Source organism: Sorghum bicolor, chromosome 6 (genome assembly GCF_000003195.3).
Source record: "Sorghum bicolor cultivar BTx623 chromosome 6, Sorghum_bicolor_NCBIv3, whole genome shotgun sequence".
In the NCBI taxonomy this organism is placed as follows: domain Eukaryota; kingdom Viridiplantae; phylum Streptophyta; class Magnoliopsida; order Poales; family Poaceae; genus Sorghum; species Sorghum bicolor.
In genome coordinates, this window is record NC_012875.2 from 58,664,044 (window position 1) to 58,690,926 (window position 26,883).

Sequence of the window (26,883 nt, forward strand, 5' to 3'; positions counted from 1 at the left end):
TGTCCGTCTTGTTTGTTTGGCTAATAAACCATAATAGAAAATACTGTTGGCTGATTTGTTTTGAGAGAAAAATATTGTTAAATAACTGATAGATTTGGCTAATAAGCTTAAGCGAATAAGGCTAAGACCCACGGCCTCGTAGTGCCCTCGTCCGAGCACCCATTGGCCTCGCGCGGAGCACCGCACCGGTGCCGGTGCCCGTGCAATCCTGCCCGTCTCTCTCATCGCCGCCGGCCGGCCTAGTGTAAATCTGCCCCTGAAGCAGTCCGATGCTGGAAACGTGTTTTGGTTGATAAAGTGCTAAAACGGCTCCTCAAGCAGCACCCGAATTCCGTCCTAATCTTCTATCTCTAATATTAAGCTACGAACGGTTTCCTTACCATTTTCCTTTTTTTTGTGTTTTCATTTTGCTGTTCGTTTTATATCTTCCCCGTTATTTTTTTCCCGTGTCTTTGACCAGGAGCGCTTCCCATCCATGCTTTTTGCGTGATTTCTTTGGGTTTTTTTTTGTTGATGTCCGTTACTGTACAAGCGTGTTTCCCCCTTTTTTTTTTGCCCGTGTCGTACGAGCATGAGCCTGCTTTTTTTTGTTGGTGTCCGTTACTGTACAAGCGTGTTTTTCCTTTTTCGCCCGTGTCGTACGAGCATGGTTCGTGTGGTACAAGCATGTTTTCTCGTTTTTGCGTGTCATATGAGCATGACCCATTTTCTGTCCGTGCCCATGTTTATAGATGGCCAAACGGGCCACACGGCACGAGCACGGAACGGCACGTCGCGGCACGGGCACGATTTGGCACGCATGCCTGCTGTGCCGTGCCTGACGTGCTACCATACCAGCCTCCAAGTACAAGCACGACCCGGCTAGATCTGGAGTGTGCTGTGCCGTGCCGCTAGGCACGGCAGCACGGCAGCACGAGCACGAGCACCCCGGCACGAGCACGAGAACGACACGACCGCGTAACAGAAAGAAATGGACGGAGGAGATCGCTTGGGGAAGGGATCCAACGGCTCCCGTGCCTCGAACGGGCTGATGGAGCGGGCCGAGGCCGTGCCGGCCGCTGGAGCGGGCCGTGCCCGTGCCGTGCTGTCGTGTGCGGCTTCCAGCACGGGCACGGGCACGGGGGCGTGCCGTGCCAGCACGGGCACGAGGCAGGCCAGGCCGGGCCGTTTTCGGACCGTGCTTTCTCGTACCGTGCTCGTGTCGGCCCGTTTGGCCATCTGTACCCATTTAACCATGTTCCTGTTTTAGTTTTCGTCCATCCGTATGTTCGAGTTTTTTTTTTTGCCCACGTCCTTTTTTTTTTTTCCTACGGAGTATATTTCTTCTAATTTTCACATTTATATTACTCATAAATGTTGAACTAACTATACAGTGAACCTTTGAACCCTTGACTATTTCCCAACCTATGAAAGAAAGATTTTCACCAACAAATTGCTGATGGATCTTGGTTAAGACTAAAACTTATATACGATTAGAACATGGTTTTAGTTCATGGCCCAACTAATCAAATATTAAATTTAATTTGTAATTTAGTATATCTTAAATAATGTAACTCCAAGCTATACGCATATATACCAGCGCAATCTTGATGAGGGCCACCACTCGTGGAAAATAGAGAGGATTCTCGTCGTAGTCGTTACAAGATAAACCAGTACTTGATATATGCCACTAGCTCTTTGTCGACTTGAATTAAATTTTAGAGTTACAATTTTTTATAGGTTCTCAAAAAAAAATCATGGAACTCAATTTTTAAATTATATAGAGATAGTATGCAAATTGAAGTTATGATATATTTACAAGTAAATATCTCATTTTGAATAAAGGAAGAAAAAAATACAATCATAGAAAAAAAACATAGAAATAGGATCGAAATGCACCACATCACAGAGGAATAAAAACACATGTTTCCCTATATATAGAATCGAACAGCTAGCCTTATTAGTAAAACACACTGCAGATTATCTTTTTTTTAGATAATGGATAAACAAATATCCGGCCTCTACATCCAGAGATGTACACAGCCAATTATTACAGAGTTTGGGAGAATCACAGTGAAATCTATAGTCTTATAAATCGATCAGGACGCTAAAGCAAATAGTATAAATGTTTCCAACTCCTATTGGAAATCTCTAAAGCAATTATTTCTAACTTCTTGCTCATCATTGAGAGAGCGTCCTTGGCTGTCTCATCACGCTGTAGTTGGACCCAAGAGCGTAACCAATATGCTCCTCTGAAAATTACCTGCAAAATCGAGTTAGTTTTCATTTTATTAAAAATAACATCATTTCGACATATCCAGATAGCCAAAAAAAAGCAGTCACCCCAACCCAAATTATATTTCTAGCCGTTTTATGTTGATTAATCAGCCAGTTGCCGAACATATGGGCGATAGAACTAGGTTGGTTATCTACAAGTGGCACCTCCGATCCTTGGCATTGAAGTTCACGGTGGGCATTGAACTAGCTTCGCAAGCTACTAGTACTGTACAAAAAACGCACACATGGCAAACTTTTTTTTTAACTCAAAGATAAGATACAAAACAAATGTTTTCAGAACACCCTTGTTGAGGATCTCAAATAAAATACATGGATATGGTCTCTAGCTAGATATATGTTTTTTTTTTCATATATAGATTTTATGGACATGAGTCTGTTCGCTTGTTTTATAAGTTGTATTTTTTCTATCAACCTTCACTTATACTTTTTCTATTAACTAACAGTATTTTTCTAAAATAATATATCAACGAACAGTATTTTTAGTCATAACTTTTCGTGAACCGATTTTTCTCTCAATTAAAATTAAAACCGGTGGAGCTCTCGCAAGCAGACCATATATACTACTATAATGCAACGCGGGGCTCTTCGTTGGCTTCACAAGACACTAGCGGCGCCTCTTTGCATTGAATTTCACGGTGCGCATTGTACACTTCATAGGCTACTAAAACGCACCGCATGGCCACATTCTTGACGTCGACGGCCGGATTGAAGTTCACGGTGCGCAGGCTGCCGGCAGTGCTGGTGGTGCCGGCGGCGCCGACGCCGCGCGAAATGAATCGGCTATCAGACATAGACGACCAGGACGGGCTGCGGTTCCGCGTGCCCATCGTCCAGCTGTACCGGCGGAACGCGTCTTGCGACGGCCTGGATCCCGCGGCCGTCATCCGGGACGCCGTCGCCAGGGCGCTCGTGCACTACTACCCACTGGCCGGCAGGCTGAGGAAGCTCGACGGCCGCAAGCTCGCCGTCGACTGCACCGCGGAAGGCGTGCCTTTCGTCGAGGCTGACGCCGACGACGTCCGCCTCGAGGACTTCGGCGACGGCGACTCGATCCACCCGCCCTTGCCGTGCCTTGAAGAGCTCTTCTTTGACGTTCCTGCCGCCACGTCCTCCATAGCCAACTCCCCTCTCGTCCACATCCAGGTGACGCGGCTGGCTTGCGGTGGTTTCATCCTGGCGGTGCAGATGTCCCACACCGTGGCGGACGGTCAGGGCATCCTGCAGTAGCAGAGCTGGCGCGAGGCGCGGTGGCGCCTACGGTGCGTCCGGTGTGGGCACGCGACCTGCTGCTGGCGCGCAACCCGCCGCGGCCGAGCTTCGCGCACCGCGAGTACGACGAGTTGCCGCTTGACGACCCCATCGCGCTGCCGGCCGACGAGCTGGTGCAGGGCTCCGTCTTCTTCGGGCCCCAGGATGTCGCCGCTATCAAGGCTAGGCTCGCACCAGGCCTCAGGGAGCGCTCGACGACGTTCGACGTCCTCACGGCGTTCCTGTGGAAGTGCCGTACCATGGCGCTGCAGCTCCGGGACACCGACGACGAGGTGCGGCTCGGGTTTGCCGTCAGCGCCTGCCACGGTAAGAGAGGGCTCTGCCTACCTAGAGGCTACTACGGCAACACGATTGCTTTGCCAGTCGCCATCTCCACGGCCGGCGAGCTGTGTGTGAACCCGGTGGGCTATGCCGTGGAGCTGGTGCGCAAGGCCAAGGCAGAGGTGGACGTGGAGTACATTCAGTCGGTGGCTGACCTGATGGTGCTTCGCGGGCGGCCGAATTTTGCGAACGCGCGTTTGTACATGGTGTCTGACCTGACCAAGATAGGGTTCGCAGGGCTCGACTACGGATGGGGCCAGCCGGTGTATGGAGGGGTGGCCACCATGGGCCTCTCCCCTATCCCTTGGATGTCCAGCTTTCTCATACCATGCAAGAATGCCAAGGGTGAGAGCGGCATCGTCGTTCCGTTGTGCTTGCCTCGCCGCGCCATGGATAGGTTCACGGAGGAGGTGGGCAAGCTGAAGATGCGCTACTCCTCGCTCTGAATCTCCAACTTCCTGTGTGTCTCTACTCTCTATCTGTCCGCTATGCACACTTGAATTGCATGTATTATGGTTATAAATCTCCAATTTCCTTTTTAAACTACACATAAATATACAAACATGCATGCACATGTACTAATTGACCAATATATATTCGAGCCGCCTGTTCGCTGTCGCACCACTCTTAAACGATCATTTGATGGAAATAAGCAATTAACACAGCTGCTCTCCATTGATGGAGTAGCCTAGCGGTGGTGCATGGTCGGGACTTCGAGAGATAGCTAGCACACGCTGCAGTCGGCTATCTGAAGGACCGAAATTGGCGACCAGAGGGGGGGTGAATGGGAGCCGTAAATTTTCTTTCGAAATATTTTTGGCCGCTGTCCCAAATCACCGCCAAGCACAAACAAGTATTCAAAATTGAATTACTCAACTCAACTGGTGACAAGAGTAATTAGATAAAATTCCTTGCAATGGTAGAAGACCAACGCAACTGACGGAAATCAAATCGGAGCTCGAATGACTAAAATACGTGCTGAACGAAAAATCAGATCCACCAAAAACAATGGAAAAACAGAAGGAAATAAGAGAGGGGCTGGCCGGAAATTTTAGACTGCACAAGCATTGAACAGCTCACTGCACTTGATTGTTTTTTTTTCTTTGTCCAAAACCGAGAGCAAGTGCTAGCTTTCTGAAACACCTTAACAAATCACCAACCTAGCAACGACAGGAGCTGAAGCAATGGACCAATCAGAAGAGACACAAATCAATGACTAGCTGCTACACTTGATGCCTACGAGCATCTGATGGTGCCTGAACAGAAAAACAGAAAGTGCAGACACAGCTGATCCTACCTGAACAAATCAATTTGAGATGGTGAGTCTGCTCACCGTGAACTGAGATTGACGAGCCCTGGACTGGAAAAGAACTTGCTTCCCTGAACTCTGCTTCTCAGCAGCACTAAAACACAGCGGCACACTGCGAGGGACTGCACCCGCTGAGCTTCATACACAACGAGAAGAAACGATGAACAACCATCGGGACGAGCATCATCCAGGATGGAAGGCACCAAATGGTGCTGGGGCACTCAGCAATGGAGCGCTCTGGATAGGCCCGCTGCTAGCCCTTTCCACTCGACAGAAACAGACATGAACAGAAACCTGACGAACATAAAACAACCACGAACTTCACCAGTGTCTTAGCGGCAAGATCGATCAGAGAACCAATAGAAGGCACTGAGTGAGAGTGGCTTCAGAAAACTTAGGCAAGCCGTGCACTGCTACGAAGCACACAGCCAGCGAGGTCTGCACCGCCTGGCCACGATGAAGAACAGAGGGTATCCCAGATCCAAAAATTCACAGAACTCACAAGAATCAAAACATCAGGCTCTCAAACTTGGTACAGAGATTCACAACAGAGACAGAAGGCTACTCCTAGAAAATCATTACTCAATTTAAACCGTAACTCCGTGAATCAATGAAATTCGAAAAGAAAACGAGAAAGGAGAAAACAGGGATAAGAATACTGCACGGGACATACAAAAATCACAGCTAAATGTGACGAATCCCAGAGGGCAACTGGAGGATTTGGGCCTCCATTCCCATACCAAATCTCAACAGAAAAATTACACCATAAAGGATTCAGTTCGTAGAGAGAACTCAAAGGAAAAACCTACAGCCAGAGAGACCTACGGGAGAGAAAGGGAGAGAGCCAAGAGAGAGGTGGAGAGCAGGTTTGATGGATAAGGGAGATGAGGGACTCCTCTGTTTATTTATCAGGCATATTACACAACCCTCAAATGCCCCTAGATATTCTTGAGCGAACTAGCTAGCCCCAGGGGCATTCTAGTCCAACCCGACATGACCTAAATCCGACGGCCACCGCGCCTTCTCACCGGTAGCCTCGCTCCGAAGCGATCTCACCGATGCCGCCACGTGTCGTCCGTTCCGCCTTGGAACCTCCGCCCGGGTTTTGAGGCCCAAACCCGCGAAACCCGCCGCGAGTAGCGTAGCCCGTACGCGTCCCCCGCCGTGTACACTTGCGCTTATCGATGTGCCAAGTGTCAGCCACCGCAGCTGGCCACCCAGTCGTCTGGTCCGTCAGTCCAAGCCTCACGTCCGCTCTTCACTGCAACCGGTCCGTCAGCACGGCACGCCCTACTTGACCTTCACCCGACCGCTGCCACCGCATCCAGACTCCACACCTGCACATCACGAAGCCAAGAGACACCGTTTCGACACATAACCCTGTGCCAGGATATCAGTAGAACCACCGAACCAACAACCCACCAAAATGTTGGCATGTTGACAATCGCTCATCACACAACAAGGGTACTCCACAATGGTTATGTAAAAACCATGTGTTCGCACTATCAAATAACGAAATTCCGAAGCCAGGTGCCCGTAGCAAAGATGCTTCTATTGCCTTTTCCTTCCTCTCCCACCTGATCTCATGCCTTAATTGGTTTCATTTTTACAGACTGAAGTACCACATACATGATGATACTCTTTTTATGTTCAGGATCACCTGAAACTTATTTTTCAGATCGATCGGAGTAGCACTTGATACAGCAGCCATACTAATGACTTCACTGCTGTATGAATTCACACATATTCTTATTAATTAGGAAATAGTGGCACACAGAGACTAGTAAGCATGAATTCATACCTCGTCATTACTATCAGATCTGCTACGTATACACGTGTATGAATTCATCAGAAGCCCCAAGTCAGGGTGAGACGATTGATTATGCATAAGACGATAACAATAGTTATTCTTTAGGGGTATAGAGATTAAAAGAAAAACGTTGACACACGTCTTTTCCTTTCGAAAGCTCCAAAAACTTAGAACAAGATCTGCAATGACTCGAACCTGCTAATGAAACTAATAGTTAGGTATATTTAGATCTACTAGCAATAATTTTAGTGTGATATTAATAATGTAATAAACTGCTTATTTTGGTGCTTACTAGTACATTCATAGCATAGGCAGTAGGCTGTTTTCTAGAGCAGGATAGGCTTGAGAAACAGGCGCTGGATGACCCCCTTGAGACCGTCGCTGAATGTGAATGCGTCCTTGTTATCACCGTATATTAACGGCATGCTGGCAGTTATGTTGGCAACTCGTTGCACTACTGGAAGTAGTTCATTGTTCTCAAAGCGTGCTCTGTTTATAGTTTTCCATGCATCTTCAATCAGGGAATTTATCTTTGCAAAGGCAACCTCAGTTGTAACGCCATGCTCACTGATGTAGCATTCGACCGAACTGTCCACATCATTTTTGTTCTTTCCATGCTGTGAAAAACACATCCATTACTGGGCAAAAACACTTATGATGTTTAACCTCGATTGGAGATATGTATATAATTCATCATACCTTAAACGAAGCAAGGTCATTCATGAAGCGAGTCACCTCTGCGAAAGCCTTGACAGCGTCTGTGCAACTGATTGCCCACTCAAGTGCCTCCTCGGTTGCTACATCGTCTCCCATGCCGACCAGTAACCCAACAGATGCAAATGGAGCACCTGAGCACACAGTAGATATCTTTACCTGATCTTCAAATGTTGGTTTGTAACCACCATGAAACCATTCCGCTTCTTGGAGATAATTACTTGATAATATTTGAAACTGGAGATGAAAAAATAGAGAAGTACTATAAGTCTTCCTCTTACTTCCAGTGAAACAATCTATGGTTCTGATGAGAGAAATATTTACACATATGAGGTCACTGTATGAATGCAGATATATATATATATGATAGGTGTACCATTACAATATTGTCTATAACAGAAATAACTAACTGGTAGAACATACGTATTGGTAGTGTCAGTTTCTTATCCTAATTTGGACTTCATGTTGAAATATATAGCTGTACTTAAACATATACGAGGATTCATACAACACACATATCCAGTATATAGTTCTCTTAGCTCAAATAATCATTTGCAAAAACTTCAAATAAAATAAACAAGATTTATCACCAAAACTTCAAAAACCAAGCTCATTGAAGTTATGAAGAAGATAAGTTTTTCCCAAAAAAGTGGTTGTGCTTGTACCGCTTTTCTGCTAAAAGCGACTCTGTACTTCTCATGTGTTTCCAGCTCGTCCTCAAACTCCTTAAAGATGTTCATCAGCTTGAGGTAGAATGTCTTCAGGTAATCTGGTAGAAGAGAAATGGCACTCTCCTCCCATCTGTACAAAAAATTATCTGGTTACAACTTTGAGTGCAAATATATAATATACGAACTAATGCTTTTAGATCAAATTTGTAAGATTAATAAATTGGAGCACTCCAACCTTTGTATAGCTTCATTGAATTTTCGACACTCCTCCAAAGTAGCACGGACATCGTAAGTGTCGTCTATCAAGATTATTAGTGCGATTATCTTAGCAAGGATCATCCTTGCCCTTGAGTGTTCTTTCTCATAGTATGCTGTATAAGACCACAGATAGCACTCAACCACACGATCCCGCGAGTAGGTCAGTCCCCCTTCATTGTAAAGATCTTTCCACCATCTGAGAATAACTTATGTCGTTGTTAACTGATGTGCTACAAATAAATTAAAGAACAGGAGGTCTGTTTTATGACAAAAATGATTCAAAATATCATTTTAAAATTTAAGATGAAAATATAAAGATTCATCTGCAAAATCATTGTCCACCCTTTTATGGTTTAGCAGATAAAACTAAACATCATTAGAGTTTAGAAGTGCTAGATTGTAGGTATCTTAAGCTATAAGGTAACTTATTTTTGGGAGGTAATCTCATAGAATTATATAATGATGCTTATTCATGTAGTTTATGCGTACTATAATCTCTTTCAAATTATGGTTAGGACACAATCAAATTTATACCTAGCATCCAGCAGGCCTAAGTTCGACTCTCCATGGGAGCGAATTAAATAAGTTTAGAATAAAAAATATAAAAAAATACGTTGGGGTTTCCCCTACTAACTTCGGTCAAAAGAACAATCAAATTTATACCATACAAATAAGGTTTTAATTTGGGAGATTAATAGATCATTATGGATGTCCAATCAAATCTATACCATACACACAAGGTTTTAATTTGGTAGATTAATAGATCATTATGGATGATTAATAGATCAATATGGATAGGACACAGTTTGAAACTAATAATGTGCATACACTTTTGATGGTTTGAAGTTTGACACTACTTAGAGGTTTCATAGATAGGCCTGGAATAAAAAAATATAAAAAATAGTTTGGTTTTCCCTACTTCTCGATGAAAAGAACAATCAAATTTATACCATACAAACAAGGTTTTAATTTCGGAGATTAATATATCATTATGGATGATTAATAGATCATTATTTATACCATAAAAACAAGGTTTCAATTTGAGAGATTAATAGATCATTATGGATAATTAATAGATCATTATGGATGTCCAATAGGACATAATTTGAAACTAATACTATGCATACACTTTTGATGGTTTGAAGCTTGACACTACTTAGAGGTTTCATAAGCCAAAGGTTGAGGTGTCATGGTCCTAAGTAGGATCGTGATCGGTTTTCCCCTTGATTTAGAGGTGAATGGGGAAATTGAGGGGGGGGGGTGTTAAGGGGACGAACGGCTGCCCTAGGGCTGGCCACGCCTAGAGGAGAGGAGTGGCGGTAGCGAGGTGCTGCAGCCATCCAGGCGAGCAATGGATCGGCGGCTAGGCCGTTGCATAGATAGCACTAGCAATGGTAGGGTGGGCTGCATGCTAGCTGCGAGAGGTAGGGACTAGCCATGCCTAGAGGAGGAGAGGGAGCGGCGGCAACGAGGTGCTGCAGCTGTCTTGGTGAGCAACAGATGGTGAGGCCGTTGCAAAGGTAGCTGACAATAGGGGGGAGGCTGCATGCCCACTGCGAGGGGCACGAGGGCGCGGCAGCATAGGGTAGCAGTGGGCTGCTGCTATAGCTATTGGCGGTGCTAGGGCAGGGAGTCTAGAGGGTGGTAGAGGGTTCTACCCTAAACTTTCTTGCATAACTGAATGGACATATTTCTCCCTTTATATTTATAGGAAGGGCCCAACACCCGACTTGATTTGACTTAAAAGCAAACCTAGCTGCTAGACTAATAGATCTTGCAATGACCTACAGTATGGGCTACCGTACCTGCACTACAGTACCTATGGGTAGTGTTCACGCTAGGCCCGATTGGCTGGACTTGGGCCCCCATATCTACGTAGTCTGTCATGGCTATATTGGCCCGTGACATGAGGGGATTATTGTTTAGACCCAAAAATGTTAAGACTTCTCTTTTCATGATGCGGATAGCCAGATACTGATTATACCTAGAAAGAGCCTTGAGCTCCTTCAAGTGGAGACGTTGCAAAAGGTCAAAGTCGAGCTGTGCAAACTCCAGAAGGGAGGGGTCATGTGCTGGACTTTCTTTGTACTCTGAGATATAATGTAAAGCTTCAAGTCTTCTGACCGTCCGTGGCAGTGGTACGAGAAGGGCTCGGTTCACTTGCTGAGCTAATGGGTATTCAAGGTTATTTCTCATTGATTCAAGATGTTGCCTGGCAAACAGAATAGCCTCCTCTAGTTCTGCCTCTCCATGAGTGAAAAGGTGAGCTGCATTGTATAAACTTAGTAGTCCCCTTGCATCATTTGTTATGCCAACATCGAAGTTCCCATGTTTATCTTTGAATCTGTTGAATTCATCTGCAAGATCGAACAATCATATTAATTATATGCAACTATGCAGTGCATGAAGTTACCAAAGAAAAAAAATAGCGGGCTATAGCGGCGCTATAGCTGGTGGATAGGCTTGCCGCTAAGCAATTTGTATTTTTTTTTCACTATCACAACTTTCACCGTTATTACGCGTTATAGCGCCGCTAAGTTGTATTTGTTATGATAAATTTCTCCGCTATTACGCGGTATAGTGCCGCTACGACAAATCTTCTTAGTGTGACTCTCAAAACTCTATTTTAGACTAGATTATCATTTATTATTTGCAACTAATTTAGTATTTTGGACAATTAAATTTTTATGAACCATGTTGTAATGTCATATTGATATTTAGTAATGTTACCTAGACTTATAAAAACATATTTTTATTCATCAAAATTCATATTTACCATATCATTTTCATGAATTACTCGTGTTTTCATATATTTTTTATAAAAACGCTACCTGCCTACATAGCTGCTGAAAAAAAAAAGTTATCGCTATTTTAAACTTTGGAGGTTACTAGCATTGGGTGATCCTGTATCTGCATGTATATTTTATTGTCGTGCATACAAGATTTTTGTGTCGTGAATTGCTACGTATTTCAAAACTATATAATCTGACACCTGTTATCTAAGTCTAATAAAACTATCAAAGATTGAGAATCATTTGGCAGAAAATCAAGAAGCATGCATGCATGATGCATGTATGCAGCATGTATAAAACAAAAAGGCGAGATCAGGAGCGTTGCTTTTCATTTTGTACCTGGAGATACCCAAAACCCTTGCTGCCTCAGTAGGCGGAATCGAAGGGCAACATCATGGAGACAAGCGCTGGTGAACTCCGCACCATGGGCGCTAGTCAAAACGGAGTTAATTTGGTTGTTGAAGTGATGGTCTATACTTAGATGTTGGAGTGTATCCACTAAGTTGAGTTGCTCAACTGTAGTTGTGCAAGCTTCAAATAGCCCACATATTTTCTCTTTTAGTTGGTTCACCCTCTCTGCTGTCCATTCCTCCGACTTCTAAATTCATAGAGAAATAAATATCATTGTCGTGCGTGGGGATCATATAAGCTGTAAGGAAACTTAAATATATAAGCATACATAAGGGTGTACAATAGATGACATATATCAGAGAACATCTCAGGACATTTTAGAAGGCCACGCAAACAATATTAGAGAACATCTCAAGGCTCGAGGTAATCCTCATACACAAAAAAAACTCGAGCCATGGGGGAATGAAGTCCCACAAATATTTTATTGAGAAGATCGATCTTTCTATGTGATCGAGAAAACCTTCGAACCCCCACCTCACTCAAATATAGCAGCACCATATTCTTGTGAGACGAGATGACCACAGATCTGTACTTTGACGTGGAACGGACAAACGAGAATCGAACTTAGAACCTGAGGTGTGCCACAGGAAACGCTCGACCAGCTGGTCTAGCGTCTGCTGGCATGCTCATACACAAAATAAAAACAAACTCAAAGAACCATATATATAAACATGATGGAACATAGCATTCTATATTATAGCGCTATAAATTAAAAATATACATATATAGCCATGCCTGTAATGGATCTGGGCTGTAGTTGATGAAGAAATCACCCCATGCTGTGGGACGAAAACCAGATGCCCTCTCTGGAACATTAGCACCATGATCAGATGCCATTTCTTCTGTGTGCATATATATGCATATATCCACCACTTGATGATCTCAAGATGCAGTAGTCCTGCCGCATAGAACGAGCTAGCCGCCGGCCCTTGTTGCTACTCACTGTGCCCCGCCAAGCTCCGTGTCGCCGCCTATATTGCTCCTCATCGCGCCGAGCTACGAAGGAAACAGTAGAGAGAAGAGGAGCAGAGATGGGACGGGAGCACATAATGAGCGATGCAGATGAGTAGATGATGGCCGCACAGGAAATAATAGGATAACTAGAGCAGAAGAGATAAGGCGGTCATTAAGCTAGTAAGTCTTTTCATCTATCTTATTATTATATATAATAATCATCGGTCCGTTCGGATGAAGAACAGTTGCAGTTGCAGGCTTGCGGCTGTGGCTGCAAGTCTCCTTAGCGGGACACTGTAGCAGCAGCAGCAGCAGCAAATGGCCGCTGGTCGTCATATCGATGGCCCTGGCTCGTTCAAGCTAGCACATCCCGGGCAGGTGAGAGAACTCTCTCTCCTTGAGAGACATAGTATCAGTTAGCAGCCAGATTAAATAGGAATTATGGATGGTAGTCCGAGTTTAGTGTAACGGAGCTAAAGTGTTGGAAAATGGTCGTAATCGCACTCTTATAGCTACGACAGGTAGTTCAGTAGCTCCTGTGAGGCTGTGACTGTGCTGCGCTGCAGCCGAAGCAGCTCCAGCAGGTTTCAAATGTGGAAGAAAGGGGTGCATGTGCGGAAGTGTTTTGGAAAAGACGAGAACCTGTTGTGAGAGGGCACCACGTCCATTCGTGAGCCCCGCATGCTGCAGCTTTTTATCCGCGCGACGCTTCGCGAACCTATACCCGCGCTTTTCAAAAGCCCTAATTAGTTCTAAAAATTTCCTTTACATCCAATTACATCGAATCTTTAAACACATACATGAAACATTAAATACAGATAAAAAAGTAACTAATTATATATTTTACATATAATTTACGAAACGAATCTTTTAAACCTAATTATTCTATAATTAAATACTAATAACTAAATAAAATGATAATGTTATGATAGCCAAATCAAAAAAAAAAATCACGAATTAAACAGACTCAATCTTCAATTCAGGTGGTGAAGACATGCAAGTCCTGACAGAGTATACACTGTGTCGATGATTACGGGCCCGGCGTGATTGGTTCCTTTTCGAGGTGAGAGCCTCGCTCGCACCTGGGAGTCACCACTCACCATATGTTTGGTTTACTGTACTGATTCAGCCTGATATACTGTTTGGCTGATGTATGTACCAGCAGATAATTGTGGATATAGGTTTTATTGTTTGGTTCCTTGCATGGATACAAGTTGTAGTCACCACTGTATGAAGTGGTGAGCATACCTAGCCCACTGTATCACCGTCTGGATATTATAGTACATCTTTCATACTAATATTTTTTCGCACAAACACGAGCATACACCCACCCCTATAAATACACGCACGCATACCTACCTCTATAAGTACCTTCGAAAAACAGAGTTGGATCGATAAATCTCGGGAATAACGAAGTCACCACAGACGTCTCGCTGTCAACGGACACGTCACCTACCACTAAAAGCATAGTGCCGTTAGAAAAGTGAGCACCCATTGTTTGAGGACCTAAACATGGATGTACAGGTGATCTATGATCAGTTCGCATGTTCCTTACTAATACAATGATGCTTAGAGCCCAAATTAAAATTACATCTTTATATGCAAAGGTCATCACCCTCAACTGTAATAATTGGTTGCTGAGCACCACTCTCTTCTCTTTACAAGCTCATCAGTATCTTGCTGCTGCTGAACATCCAAGGCCATCACCCTCACCAGACATTGTGCACGAGTATGTAGCAAGCTCCATTGAACAAAGTAAGATGAAGTGTCAATAAACAAAATTTGAATTAGAGTGCCAGTAACATCCAAGGCCATGGGGATGTGCTCAGTATAACTAGCAATTTATGTGACGACATCATTGACAAGGCTGATGCTCAGTAAAAAAAATGCACAAAAAATAGCAACTATGAAAACAAAGCAACACATGCAAAGGAGACCTGAGGGCAACTGCGAATAGCAAAGGATCATGGAAATTTAAACTAGTAGTCAACATTGCACAATCACATTGTCTTGGTCTGAAAAACAAGTTCATCGTAGCACAATCCCAAGACCTTAGTTAAGAACATGAAGAATGAAACAATTAATCATCATTGCACAATCCCATTGTCTCAGTCTAAGAAACAAGTTCATCATTGCACAACCCCATAGCCTCAGCAATTTCATTTCATCACATCAGAGCTGACGAAATTACGAATATAAGATACATAATCACCCAATAATAACATATACTGCAAAGATAGATGAGCAGGTAGATGGATCTATTAAAATCACAGCATACTTTTCTTGCAAGATCTAATAAAGCACCAGAGCATACTATTAAATTAACAGAACTAAATCAAATCCATAGTCCAACTTTTCCTGCAAAACACAAAAAAAAATCTACTAAGGACCAGATGATACTGAATTGAGAGGTAGAGATAGAGATTAGGGAAAATCACATCAAAGCATACCAGATCGAGAGGTGGGATGGAGATTAATTAGGGCCAGGGTAAATCACATCAGACATACCAAATCGAGAGAAATTGTAGATCAGGAAAGATTAGAGGGCAATAATTAGGGGGTGTTTGGCACAGCTCCTCACGAGGGGCTCCTCTGCTTTTTACTCAAAAATGGCTTCTCCAGAAAAAATATTTGGCAGGGCTCCTCTGGAGGAGCTAGAGCCGGAGAGGAAAGGAGCTTTGCCAAATAGACCCTTAATTTCAACTGCACTTCTCTCACCAACACTACTACAATTTTTTTAACCAAGGCGGGCGAAATCGCTTAACCGAGGCGGGTTTTCCAACCGCCTCGGATCAAAGGTCACGGTTAATCGTGGCCTTAACTGAGGCGATTGGAATATATTAATCGAGGCGGTTGTGTTATGGAGCCCGCCTCCGTAAATAATTTCAGGAAATAAATAAAAGCCCACTGAGCCCGGTAGCCCATCGAGCCCGGTGTCGCACGCCACCGCTGCTCGTGGCTGGATCCGCTGCTGCTGCTGACCGGATCTACGCTCCCACCACCTCTGGTGACTGGATACACCACCGTGGCCGGTTGGAGGTCGAATTCGTGTCGGGAACTCAGAGGATAGGGAGGCCACGCCGCACCGTTCTCGGAGGTGAGGGATGCCACGCTCAGAGGAGGGGGACGCCAGATCCACCAGCTGCTCGCCTCCACGCTGCCCCTTGCTCCCAATCTGCGCGCCATCCTGCCTGAAGGAGTGAGGGATGGATCTAAGAGAGGAGAGAGGGAGGAGGGCATACCTATGGGAGAGAGGTATAGGTGGCGCTAAGGGCGCCAGTTCCGTTCTAGGCGACCCTGCAGGCGCGGTTCGTGCTCTCCTGCGCCACGAGCCGGTCTCCGGCGCCACGAGGCCGAGAGGAGTCCCGGAGAGGAGAGAAGGGGAGGATCACCGAGGGAGGGAGGGAGAGAGAGTGGAGTGAGAGAGAGAGAGAGAAGAGGGAGATAGTGGAGAAGTTGGCGCGGCGCCATGTAGAGGTTGTAGGCATGCGGCGCTGAGTGAGGGAAGGAGAGGATAGAAGTTAGGGTTGGTTGTGAGAAAGTGGTATATGTACTAGGTGTTGGGGGCTGTCTGCATCCTTTCCCCTGGCAGCGTCGGAGGATATCCTTCACCCAGGGGACCTTCGTTCAGATATGTGCGGAGGATCCTAGGGAGGTCTAACGCTGACACGTCTTTTGTGATGCTGAGCAAATGCAGGGGCTGAGGCACCGGCGGAGGACTGCAGGCGGAGAAGGAAAGAACCTTCGGACCTTCCAGTGGCGGAGGATGCCCGAAGGATGTCGAAGGACGCGGCGGAGGAGACAAGCCTCCGACGCGACTGAGCTGAGGAGCCTCCGGAGTGGCCAGCTCGAGGAACCTCCGGCGTGGCCAGGCCGAGGAACCTCCGACGTAGAAGTGTCGAAGGATCGGCGGTCGGGCGGAGGATTCGAGCATTCGACGGTCGGAAGCCCCGGACGAGCGTGTGGGGGGCTCGTAGTGTGAAATTACACAAGTGACTTAGGGTCAGTAGACTGTGATGTAAGAATATGCTGGGATATTCCCCCGCCGTCACGGGGCATTTCTGTAATTGTCTTAGGTCGGTTTCTGAGCCCTATATAATGGGAGTGATGCCGCCATTAAGAAGAGAGAGAGAGGGCATTTACTGTTCCCACCTAGTGTTGAGTCCACTGTTCTCCATCACTTAATCTCTCACTGCACCGCGTGAGAAGGCTCTTGATTCACCGTGTTGCTGGGGAGTGCAGTACGCAATTTCCCAACACTAGAAACCCATTAGCGGACTTTAGATGGGCTATTTGGGCCTTATATTTATCAAGGCGGGCCTTATAATATGACCGCCTCGGTTAATATATGAACCGAGGCGGTTGCATTAGGATGCCCGCCTTGGTTAATATATATTAACCGCGACGGACATTTTAAGGGTACCCGCCTCGGTTAATCGATTTTACGATGCGGTTTTTTTTACCACCTTGGTTAACAAAAACTAACTGCCTTAGTTAATCTGAGGCATTAATTGAGGCGGTTGAAATTTCTGCCCTCCTTTCAGGAGATTTTCAAAAGGTCGCGGTTAATGTTTTTTTTTAGTAGTGCAATGGAGGGGGAGAGTCAGAGAGGGTTGAAGAGGGTGCGAAAGGCATCCTTAGCTAATACAAGGGACCTGCAGAAGACAGAAAAGGAGAGGGCAAACAAAAAGAGGAGACACACGGAGGGGAGCTTTAGTCACCGGCACCGGAAGAGATGAGCGGTGACCAGAGCGGAGAGACAACGAGACGAGCGGCGGCGGTGACCTTATCCCTTCGTGCCATCTCTGCTCACACACGACCGGAGCTGGAGCCAGGAGTCCAGGACATGTGAGAGGCATCGCTGGTGCCAGGCTCTGGAGAAACGAACCATCCTCGCGATTCTGTCGAGCCTGGCTGCGAGGTGCGTTTGAGAAAATAAAATTTGCGCTTAAAGATATACAAGTTTGACAATAAGATTTGTGTCTAGTAGGGGAGAGAAAATATTTTGCATTTTGCATCTGTTGCTTTGCCCGCTCCCCTCGCCCCTGCGTGAGCGTCTCTCAACAACCTTACTGTGTGTGTCATATGGTCAATTAATGACAGCACGATCTGATCCTCCAGTAATCAAAGTACAGCGGCGATTATTATTAAGCACAGAGACAATCGACAGATCCATTGGCCAGGGGTGTTGATGGACGACGCTGGCGAAATATAATGGCAGTGGGCAGTGGCACTGTTCCAAGCACACCGTACCACTGCAGTCGCAGTGTCTATTCTTGTGCTTGGCAGGCCCCTCCATGGCATCCCGGCCGGCCCCTCCATGCATGGCACTGCCGCCGGCCGGCGGGGCGGCCATTCATGGCCCTTTTTCTAGTCCTGCAGGCTCCATCGATCGGCCGGCCCCGGCCCCTTTTTCCCGGGGACGAAATGGTATGCATGCATCAGCTTATCCTCCTGGAAACTGTGCGCCCGGCCGTGCATTGCATGCATGCATGCATGGGCAGCCTCGCAAAGACGCATGGCGGGGCAGATGGCCGCGCGCGCGGCGAAGACACAGCACATGCGCCGCGCCGCTGCCATGTCCGAGTACTCAATCGGCGTCGTGCAGATATGTGTGCTGAGCATTAGCCTTAGCCTCTCTTTGGTGCTCCAACGCTCGGCTTGAGAGGATGGTCGTACGTAATATATGTGTGCTGAGCATTGTGCAGATGCGATGGCTCATCAGCCTCATGCTCATTCATGCACAGGCTACTAGCACTACTAGCTGTGTCCCCGCTCGCCGGCAGGCCTGGTTCACGACGGCGGTACGTGCGCGTACTGCCTACGTGGTGTGCAGGCAGCATTCCATAAATTTCTTTTACCTGTACGACTTACTTGTTTTATCTATTATTATTTCTAGCGCCAGCTCAGCTAGCTACGTCCCCAGCATTATTGAGATCTTGTTTAGGTCCTGAATTTTTTTAATTTGACTATACAGTAGTATTTTTATTTTATTTGTTAATTAGTGTCTAATTATGGACTAATTAGGTTTAAAAGATTTATCCCACAAATTACATATAAACTGTGTAATTAGTTATTTTTTATTTATATTTAATATTTTATGCATACGTCTAAAGATTCGATGTGATGGAACGGAAAGAAAATTTTGAGAACTAAATAGGATCTGAGGACGTTTCCATGGGAGGCAACGCACACCGTTGTTCTTTGCATACGTAGGTATAGTATATCTCGCACTGCACTCCTCTGAACAATGCCCTGTTCTGTGTTTCATCAGATTTTGGTGATGTTCAGCGGCAGCCAGTTCTTCCGGCTATGGCATACTTCCTCAGGCAACAGATATTCTCTCCTAGCTACCTTGCTGTCGCCTGTCGCCGTATTATTCTCTTCTGGGCTGGCAAAACGACCGCTTCTGTGTTCTTGATTGTTCACAGGCATAGCATATGCGTGTACCCGTGAAAGCAAGTAAAAGAGTGGGAGTACTGGATCGATCGGGCCGGGGGTCCCGGCCCTACCTTGCTCAAAAGCTGCCCGAACAAATTATTGGATTGGCAGGACGAAGAGGACGGCCTTCGTTCATGCTAAAAGCTCCGTCTACATGTGAAAATATTTTTAATTGAAATTATTTAGGAGCTTAAATAATCAATTTACATATCAATTGGTATAATATATGAGGAACCGAAACGCAATACAGACACAAGTGATGGTATAGTGCAGTGGTTAAAGAGGGAGTTGCGCGAGAGATCATGAGTTTGAATCCCACCGGCTGCGTAGTTGTGAATTTTGTGTGAAAAATGCTGCGACTTGCGACTTCAACGGATGCGAGTGGGCACTGGCCGATGGCAGCCCCTCCCCACAAAAAACCCCTATCTTTTTTGGGTTTTTTTTATTTTCACCTTTGCCGAGTGTCAGACACTCGGCAAAGCTTTTGCCAAATGCCTGACAAAAAATACTCGGTAAAGACCTCTTTACCGATCAGAAATTTATTGTGTGCTTTTTGCCGAGTATGGTAGAGGCTTTGCCAAGTATACGTATTTGGGCCTTTGCCGAGTGACAGAACCACTCGGCAAAGCTCCTGTGTCCGGTAGTGTATCAAGAAAGTTCTATTGAAATAGTTAGAATGACTTGGGATCGTGATAGATCGAACGCACGAGATCTGAGATCGTGAGTTCAATATCCTACGTGTGAAAATTGCATGACTTATGAGTTATAAGGCTATCTGGGGTGGTCGTTTGCAATCTATTTGTTTGACAAATATATTTATACTAGTTGAGTGCTCGTACATTGCTACGGATATACATAGAATCCCATGACACTCGTACAAGTAAAAGATAAAAAATCACATGAATCATAAATAATTAAAACCAAAACACAAAATTCAACCTAATTTCTCTGAATCAAAGAAAGCACAAAGTTCATAATCAGAAGTGAACAAAGGTTATATTTAATTTACTGTTGTAGGGAAGAGACATGTTAGAAATGATAATGAAATTATATTATAATATAACGAGTACATCAAATCACACTAAACATCTAGACAAGTCATTCTATATTACCTTTGTGTCCTCTATTACCCCAAATACAGATGGATACAATACAAGTCATCATATATTACTTTTGTTTCCTTTATTATCTAAAATGTAGATGAATAGGACAAATGACAATCAAGTTTGCATGTTTACACCACTGCAATCAACAATTTTTATAAGGAACCTGAAGCCCTTTCGCAGCTCTGAAATTTATCAATTATCACTTTGTCAACTGTCACCCGTGCCTGAAGCCATTGGATCAAGCAGTAATACATCCAAATTTTAGTAGTTCTTTTTTTTCCTCAAACACGTTGGAGAGTTTTGTATATAGCTTTGTATTATAGGAGGAAAATTCTTAGTGGTTGTTTATAACGAGATAATCAACTAATCAAGTCAGTCACAATAATATAAGCTAGATAAAATTTTAAACCTGAACTGAAGTCGTATAGTTGAACAGTTGACGACAGTTCCGAATTTGTTCCTGACAGCCAAACCAAGTACCAAGTTCTCACACGCGGGAAAAATCAGGCACGCGCTTATGCATACACAGCACATGACAATATTTTTTTTAAAGGTCCGGTTACCCGGCCATATATTGATAAGAGGGGATAAGAGTTTTACAGCATAGGCGCGAGAGGCGCAGCCCACAGCAGCAGACTGCTACCGGGGAAAAAATACAATAAGCTATATTCTCCCAAAGTTATGGCCAACAAAGAGGGATCTAAGGGCTTTTCCACCCGCATTACCCATAAGAAGGCTTCTTTGCTGATTTGGCCAAAGACCTGTGCCGCCGTGCAAGTCTTGTTGTTGAAGACAGCGGCATTTCGCCGATTCCAGATGCACCATAGCATGAGGATGGCCAGTGTGTGGCCCTTTTTGCTCCCGCGATCAATCATCACTAGGAACCAATCTTCGACGTTTCTTGTTTCGCCCCACTGTACCGGTTGTAGATTGTTGCACTTACTCCAGGTAGCTACCCGGTCCCATACAGTCCGAGAGAAGGGGCAGTCGATGAATAGGTGTGTGGCAGTCTCCAAGTTCCGAATGCATAAGCCACAGAAGTAATTGTTTTCCATGCCACGCACCTGCAGTCTTGCCGCTGTCCATAGGCGATTCTGTAATAGTAGCTAGAGAAAAATTTACATTTTAGAGGTGCCCATGCCTTCCATATCAGCCTGGGAAAATTGGAGAGTATGCAGCCGCTGAATTGGATGTTATATGCAGATTTTGCAGTATACTTCCCGGAAGGGTCGAGCTTCCAACAAATTTGATCTTCCTCAGAGGTGTCTAGGTTAAGTTCCAAGGATTGCAACACATTCCAGAGCCCAAAAAATTCAGCAAGAAGGTCAAGACACAGTATTCTACAAAGCTGTCCAGGAACAAAGAATTATTGTATTTTCATTGATTTGCATACCCGTTAGCAACGGAGATACATATTTGTTGCAGTGGTACAACTGTACAACGGTGACCTGCTATAGTTAGTTGCGCCCACGGGTTGGAGCCAAATAAAATTACTATTTTCGGCTCCATCTTATCCCAACCTCTATGAGAAAACGATTTGAAGAGCTCCTTAGGTGGTGCTATTCTTAGTTTACCCTATTTGGCATATCTCCACGAGCTGCTCTAGAGCCGTGCGGTTTGATTATTCTACCCAAGATTATAAGTATCTCTCAGATACAACGTTTCTCAACAGCCCGTATTAACAGCATGATTTGATCCTCCAGTAATCAAGTACAACGGTGATTATTATAAATATTATAAAGACAATCGCCCGGTGTGAATGTAGTTGAACGTGACCGCCTTGTCATGGCTCACGGCTTCGTATTAATATAGCTGAGAAAAAGCCTTCAACGTAGCACATATATACATCTTATACAACGATCTACTAACTACTTAGCTTAGAACACAAGTAAACAACAGCCAAGAGATATCCTAACTAGCTAACACACGAAGCTGTATCAATATCTAGCCGTAACAACCTTGATCACACGCCAGATATGCATGACATATCAACAAGATATTCTAACAGCTAGCCGGATCCATTGGCTGGTGGTCCACTGATTAGCATCAGTTCCTCCATGTGCAGTGCAGGCCGCCGCGCTCTATCTCTGATTGATGGACGGTGGCGAAATATATAAATGGCACTGTTCCACGCCACTGCAGTCGCAGTGTCTGCGTTCTTTTCTTGTGTTCGGCCGGCCCTCGATGGCAGAGCGAAGGCCGGCGGGGCGGCCATTCATGGCCCGTTTGTGATCATGCAGGCTCCATCGATCGTTCTCGGCCCGGCCCCCCCGATCGTCGCAGCTAGCCGCTTTCTTTTTTTTCTTTTCTTTTTTTCCGGGTAGATGATGGTACTAGTAGCTAATTAAGCATCAGCTAGCTGCCGTGCATGCGTGGGCCTGGCAAGACGCATATATATATACATGCTGTCGGGCGGCGACGACGACCGACGACGACACAACACATGCGCCACTGCCACGTCCGACGACAGACTCCATCGTCGGCGTCGTGTCGCCATGCATGCATAATAATAATGCTGCACAGTCGTCGAACGTTGTTCTTCAGATGGAGGCGCGCAGCGGTAGCATTTTATTAGAAGACTTTTTCGTGCTATAATTAGAGTCTCGTCAAACGTCGTCCATGCTCCAGGCTCGATCGGCTTGAGAGAGGGATCGTCGTACGTAATATATATTTTTTTGAAGAAAGTCGTACGTAATATATGTGTGCTGATCAGCATTGTGCAGATGCGATGGCTCATCAGCCTCATGCTCATTCATGCACACGCTACTAGCTGTATCCCCGGCCGCCGGCAGGGAGAGGGATGGCGCGTATCGTGCGCGTACTGCATGGTGCATGCAGCAACTATAGCTAGGGTCGTCTGCGGTTCCGTAAGATAGTAGGCGGCAGTGTTAAATGTGTTTTACAAGCCTGTCATGCCATCATATCGCGACAAAACCTGCGGTTTTTCAACCCGTAGGATAGTAAGCTTCGTTCTCAGTCAGATATGGGAGTAATAATTTCCAGCCGCACTGTTCTTCATTGATTTACATAGCGTCGGAGTGATTCCTGGCCATTCCATGCCCGGAACAGGTTTACCGAACGGACCCTTTAATAACGTTAGGGCTCGTTCGTTTGACCTGGAACAGAGGCCAGGAACCATTCCTGCCAGGAATGATATTCAAATTTATATATATGTGAACGAGTGGAATGATTCCTGGCCGGGAATCTCCCTAACCGAACGGTCTTTTAATTAATTTCTTCAAATTCGAAGCTAGCTTGCCGCCTTCCTATGAAACTATTATAGTTCCCTCGGCAGGCAAGTGGGCACAATGGTGTTCTGAGAATATATGTATATTCTCTCCGAGAATATATATGTTCTGAGAATATATAGTACACCTCGCACTGTATTCTTCGCTGAACAAAAAATAATGCCCTGCTCTGTTTCAGTATTTTGGTGATGTTCAGCGGCAGCCAGTTCTTCTGGCTATTACATTGTTCAGACAACACATGCATATTCTCTCCGGCCTACTACCTTGCTGTCGCCGTATTGCCTTCTGGCAAAACGACCGCTTGGATCTGTGTGTGATTGTTCACATGCGTATAACCGTGAAATGGTGAAAGTGAAGTAAAAGAGTGAGAGTACTGGATCGATCGGGCCGGAGGTCCCGGCCCCTACCTTGCTCAAAAGCTGCCCGAACAAATTATTGGAATGGCAGGTCGGCCTTTGTTCTTGTTCATCCTAAAAGCTCCGTCTACATGCATCAGGCTTCGCGCTGCGGGCGGCTCCCGCGCCAGCGGCTGGCGCCTAGAATCCTCGCACGGTGAGGCCCATCGGTCCGACGTACTACTATTTTCGGCTCTATCTCATCCCAACCTCTGTGAGAACACGATTTAAAGAGCTTCGTTCTTGGGTGGTGCTATTGTGGTTTACAGCTCGTACGTGGATCTGTGCGGTTTGAGTCTATCCAAGACTGTAATTATCTATCAGATGCAGCGTTTCTCAACAACCCTTATATGGTCAATGTCAGCACGATCTGATCCTGCAGTAATCAAAGTACTGTGGCGATTATATTATTAAGCACAGAGACAATGGCAGTAACGAGGCCTTGGAGGGGAATGCCTGGGTGAGTCACCTGGTTGGTTCCTTCACTTAGCCACCTCCGTGATCTCTTAGAGGACGTCCAGCTTTCGGACGAGCCTGATACCTTCTTCTGGAGGTTCTCCAAGGATCAATCGTACTCCGCGGCTTCGGCATACGGAGTCATGTTCCTTGGTTCATCGCCGGTGCTAGGAGCCAAGTTGCTGTGGAAGACGGCTGCCCCTCACCGTGTCCGCTTCTTCTTTTGGCTATGCTTGCATGGGAGGTGCTGGACGGGGGATCGGAGATTTCGACATGGCCTGCAGCCCTCAAATCTTTGCGTCATGTGTAATCAAGAGCCGGAGACCATGGATCACATTCTCATCGGGTGCAGCTTCAGCAGGGAGGTTTGGCACATTTGGCTCCGAAAGCTGCACCTGCACGACGTCGTCATCGTCTCTGAGGAACCTTCGATCCAGTGGTGGCTGCGGGCTAGAAAACTGTTGCCCAAGGCGTTACGACGGGGTTTTGACTCCTTTGTGTTTCTCATGGGATGGATGATCTGAAAAGAGCGGAACGAAAGAACCTTCAACGGTGGCCACTCATCGCCGCTGGAGCTGGCTCAGGAGATTGGCAGCGAAGGCGCCAGCTGGGTCTTGGCAGGGTGCAGGCAGTTGGCGATTCCGCTCTCCACGGCTTGAGGGCGCCTGCTCTAAGTCTTCTCGAGCGTTTCCTCTATAGTTTTGTAATCAACCGGTGTCTTACTCGGGTTACTAGTTTTTGCTTTACGGGGCTTGGGTAATCTGTCATTACCGCTCCCCCACTTCCGCTACTGTTTTAAACTCTTTTCTGCTTAATGAGAAAGGCGTGGTCTCGAAAAAAAAAGCACAGAGACAATCGCCGGATCCATTGGCCGGCGTGGTCCATTGATTAGGCAGTTCGTACGTGTGCAGTGCAGGCCGCGCGCTCTATATCTGATGGACGCTGGCGAAATATAATGGCAGTGGCACTGTTCCAAGCACACCACTGCAGTTGCAGTTGCAGTTGCAGTGTCTGCGTTCTATTCCTGTGCTTGGCATGCAGGCCCCTCCATGGCATCCCGGCCGACCCCTTGCAATGCATGATGGCAGCGCGGCCGGCGGCCAAAATGCATGGCCCGTTACTGATCCTGCAGGGCTCCATCGATCGGCCCCGGCCCCTCGGAGCCGGCTTCTTTTTTTTCAGCTTATCCTCCTGGAAATTGTGCGCCCGGCCGTGCACTGCATGCATGCATGGGCCTCGCAAAGACGCAACGGGCGTCGTGTGCCCATGACGCTCGTCCAATCACCATGCATGCATGCATAGCTAAAGCATACAGCTAATAATAATGCTGCACAGTCGAACATTGTTCTTCAGATCAGGCGCGCAGCGTAGCGTTTTATTAGCCTTTTTCGTGCTATATAATGCCTCGTCCAATGTCCATGCTCCACGCTCGATCGGAGGATATCGTCGTACGTAATATATGTGTGCTAGCTGTGCCAAGTAGGTGATCGGCACTATGCAGATGCGATGGCTCACAGGACTCTCAGGGCTCATGCTTGTTGGGGAATATGCTGGGATATTCCCCCACCGTCACGGGGCATTTTTGTAAACGTCATTGGGTCGGTTTCTGAGCCCTATATAAAGGGCGCGATGCCGTCATTAATGGACAGAGAGAACGCATTCACTGTATTCACCTACTGTTGAGTTCACTGCTCGCCAGCGCTCAAACCTCTCACGGCACCGAGTGAGAAGGTTCTCGATCCACCGTATCGCTGGGGCGTGCGGAGAGCATTTTCCCAACAATGCTCACGCATGCAGGCTATAGCACCTAGCACTATATAGTAGCAGTATATATATCCCGCCCACCGGCAGGGAGAGCGGGATGGCGTAACGCGTGCGCCGTGCGCGTGCAGGGCTGGTTCACGACGACGGTACGTGCGTGTACTACTGCATGGTGCATGCAGCAGCTGGGGTCGCCCTTCGATACGATATAAGTAGGCGGCAGTGTTAAATGTGTGTTTTACGATCGAGCCTGTTATGTCATACATGCAGGTACCCAACCTGCAGGTTTTCAATTCATAATCCATTTAATTTCTAGGAGGACATTTGGTTGCCGGCCACTATGAGCCATGCACGCCTCGTGTGCGGCGATGTGCATGCCGCGATCAAAGTGCCGCCACAGTATGTGGTGATGAGATTCTCCTCCGTTACAACTACCTCATATTTTAAAATATCAACGCAAATAGCTACAATTTTTTCTATGGCGCAACAAAGCTGTGGCGTGGCTTTTGGTAGCCGGCCGGGAAACAAACACTCGTTAGGCCTTGTTTGATGTAGTCGGATTCGCATCAATCTAATGTGTTGGTGTGGATTAGAGTGAAACTTGAACTAAATTCTACCCCAATCCACTTTAACATATGTGGATTGAGGTGAATCTGACAACATCAAACAAGGCTTCGATCGGCAGGCAAC

General features: G+C 46.0%; 1 protein-coding gene, 1 long non-coding RNA gene and 1 pseudogene across 2 annotated transcripts; 1 reads left to right on the plus strand and 2 right to left on the minus strand.

Moving 5' to 3' along the window:
* LOC110436228 lies at nucleotides 1,894–6,672 on the minus strand. Its single transcript, XR_002454033.1, has 2 exons — nucleotides 5,201–6,672; nucleotides 1,894–2,242 (listed from the first exon to the last, which is right to left on the minus strand). It is a non-coding gene; the product is annotated as an uncharacterized LOC110436228 (long non-coding RNA).
* Nucleotides 2,656–5,040, plus strand: LOC8079610 (annotated as a pseudogene).
* Nucleotides 7,313–12,893, minus strand: LOC8070253 (alpha-humulene synthase). Its single transcript, XM_021464103.1, has 7 exons — nucleotides 12,568–12,893; nucleotides 11,761–12,019; nucleotides 10,614–10,986; nucleotides 8,607–8,825; nucleotides 8,366–8,501; nucleotides 7,686–7,937; nucleotides 7,313–7,603 (listed from the first exon to the last, which is right to left on the minus strand). The coding sequence occupies exons 1-7, from the start codon at nucleotides 12,682–12,684 to the stop codon at nucleotides 7,313–7,315; spliced, it is 1,647 nt and encodes a 548-aa protein (XP_021319778.1). The 5' UTR covers nucleotides 12,685–12,893.

Coding starts and splice junctions, on each gene's coding strand:
- LOC8070253 (XM_021464103.1), bottom strand. CDS start 12,684: ATGCACACAGAAGAAATGGCATCTGATCATGGTGCTAATGTTCCAGAG. Junction 12,020..12,567: donor ACAGCCCAGATCCATTACAG/GCATGGCTATAT, acceptor CTATGAATTTAG/AAGTCGGAGGAATGGACAGC. Junction 8,502..8,606: donor TTCAATGAAGCTATACAAAG/GTTGGAGTGCTC, acceptor TTTTTTGTACAG/ATGGGAGGAGAGTGCCATTT.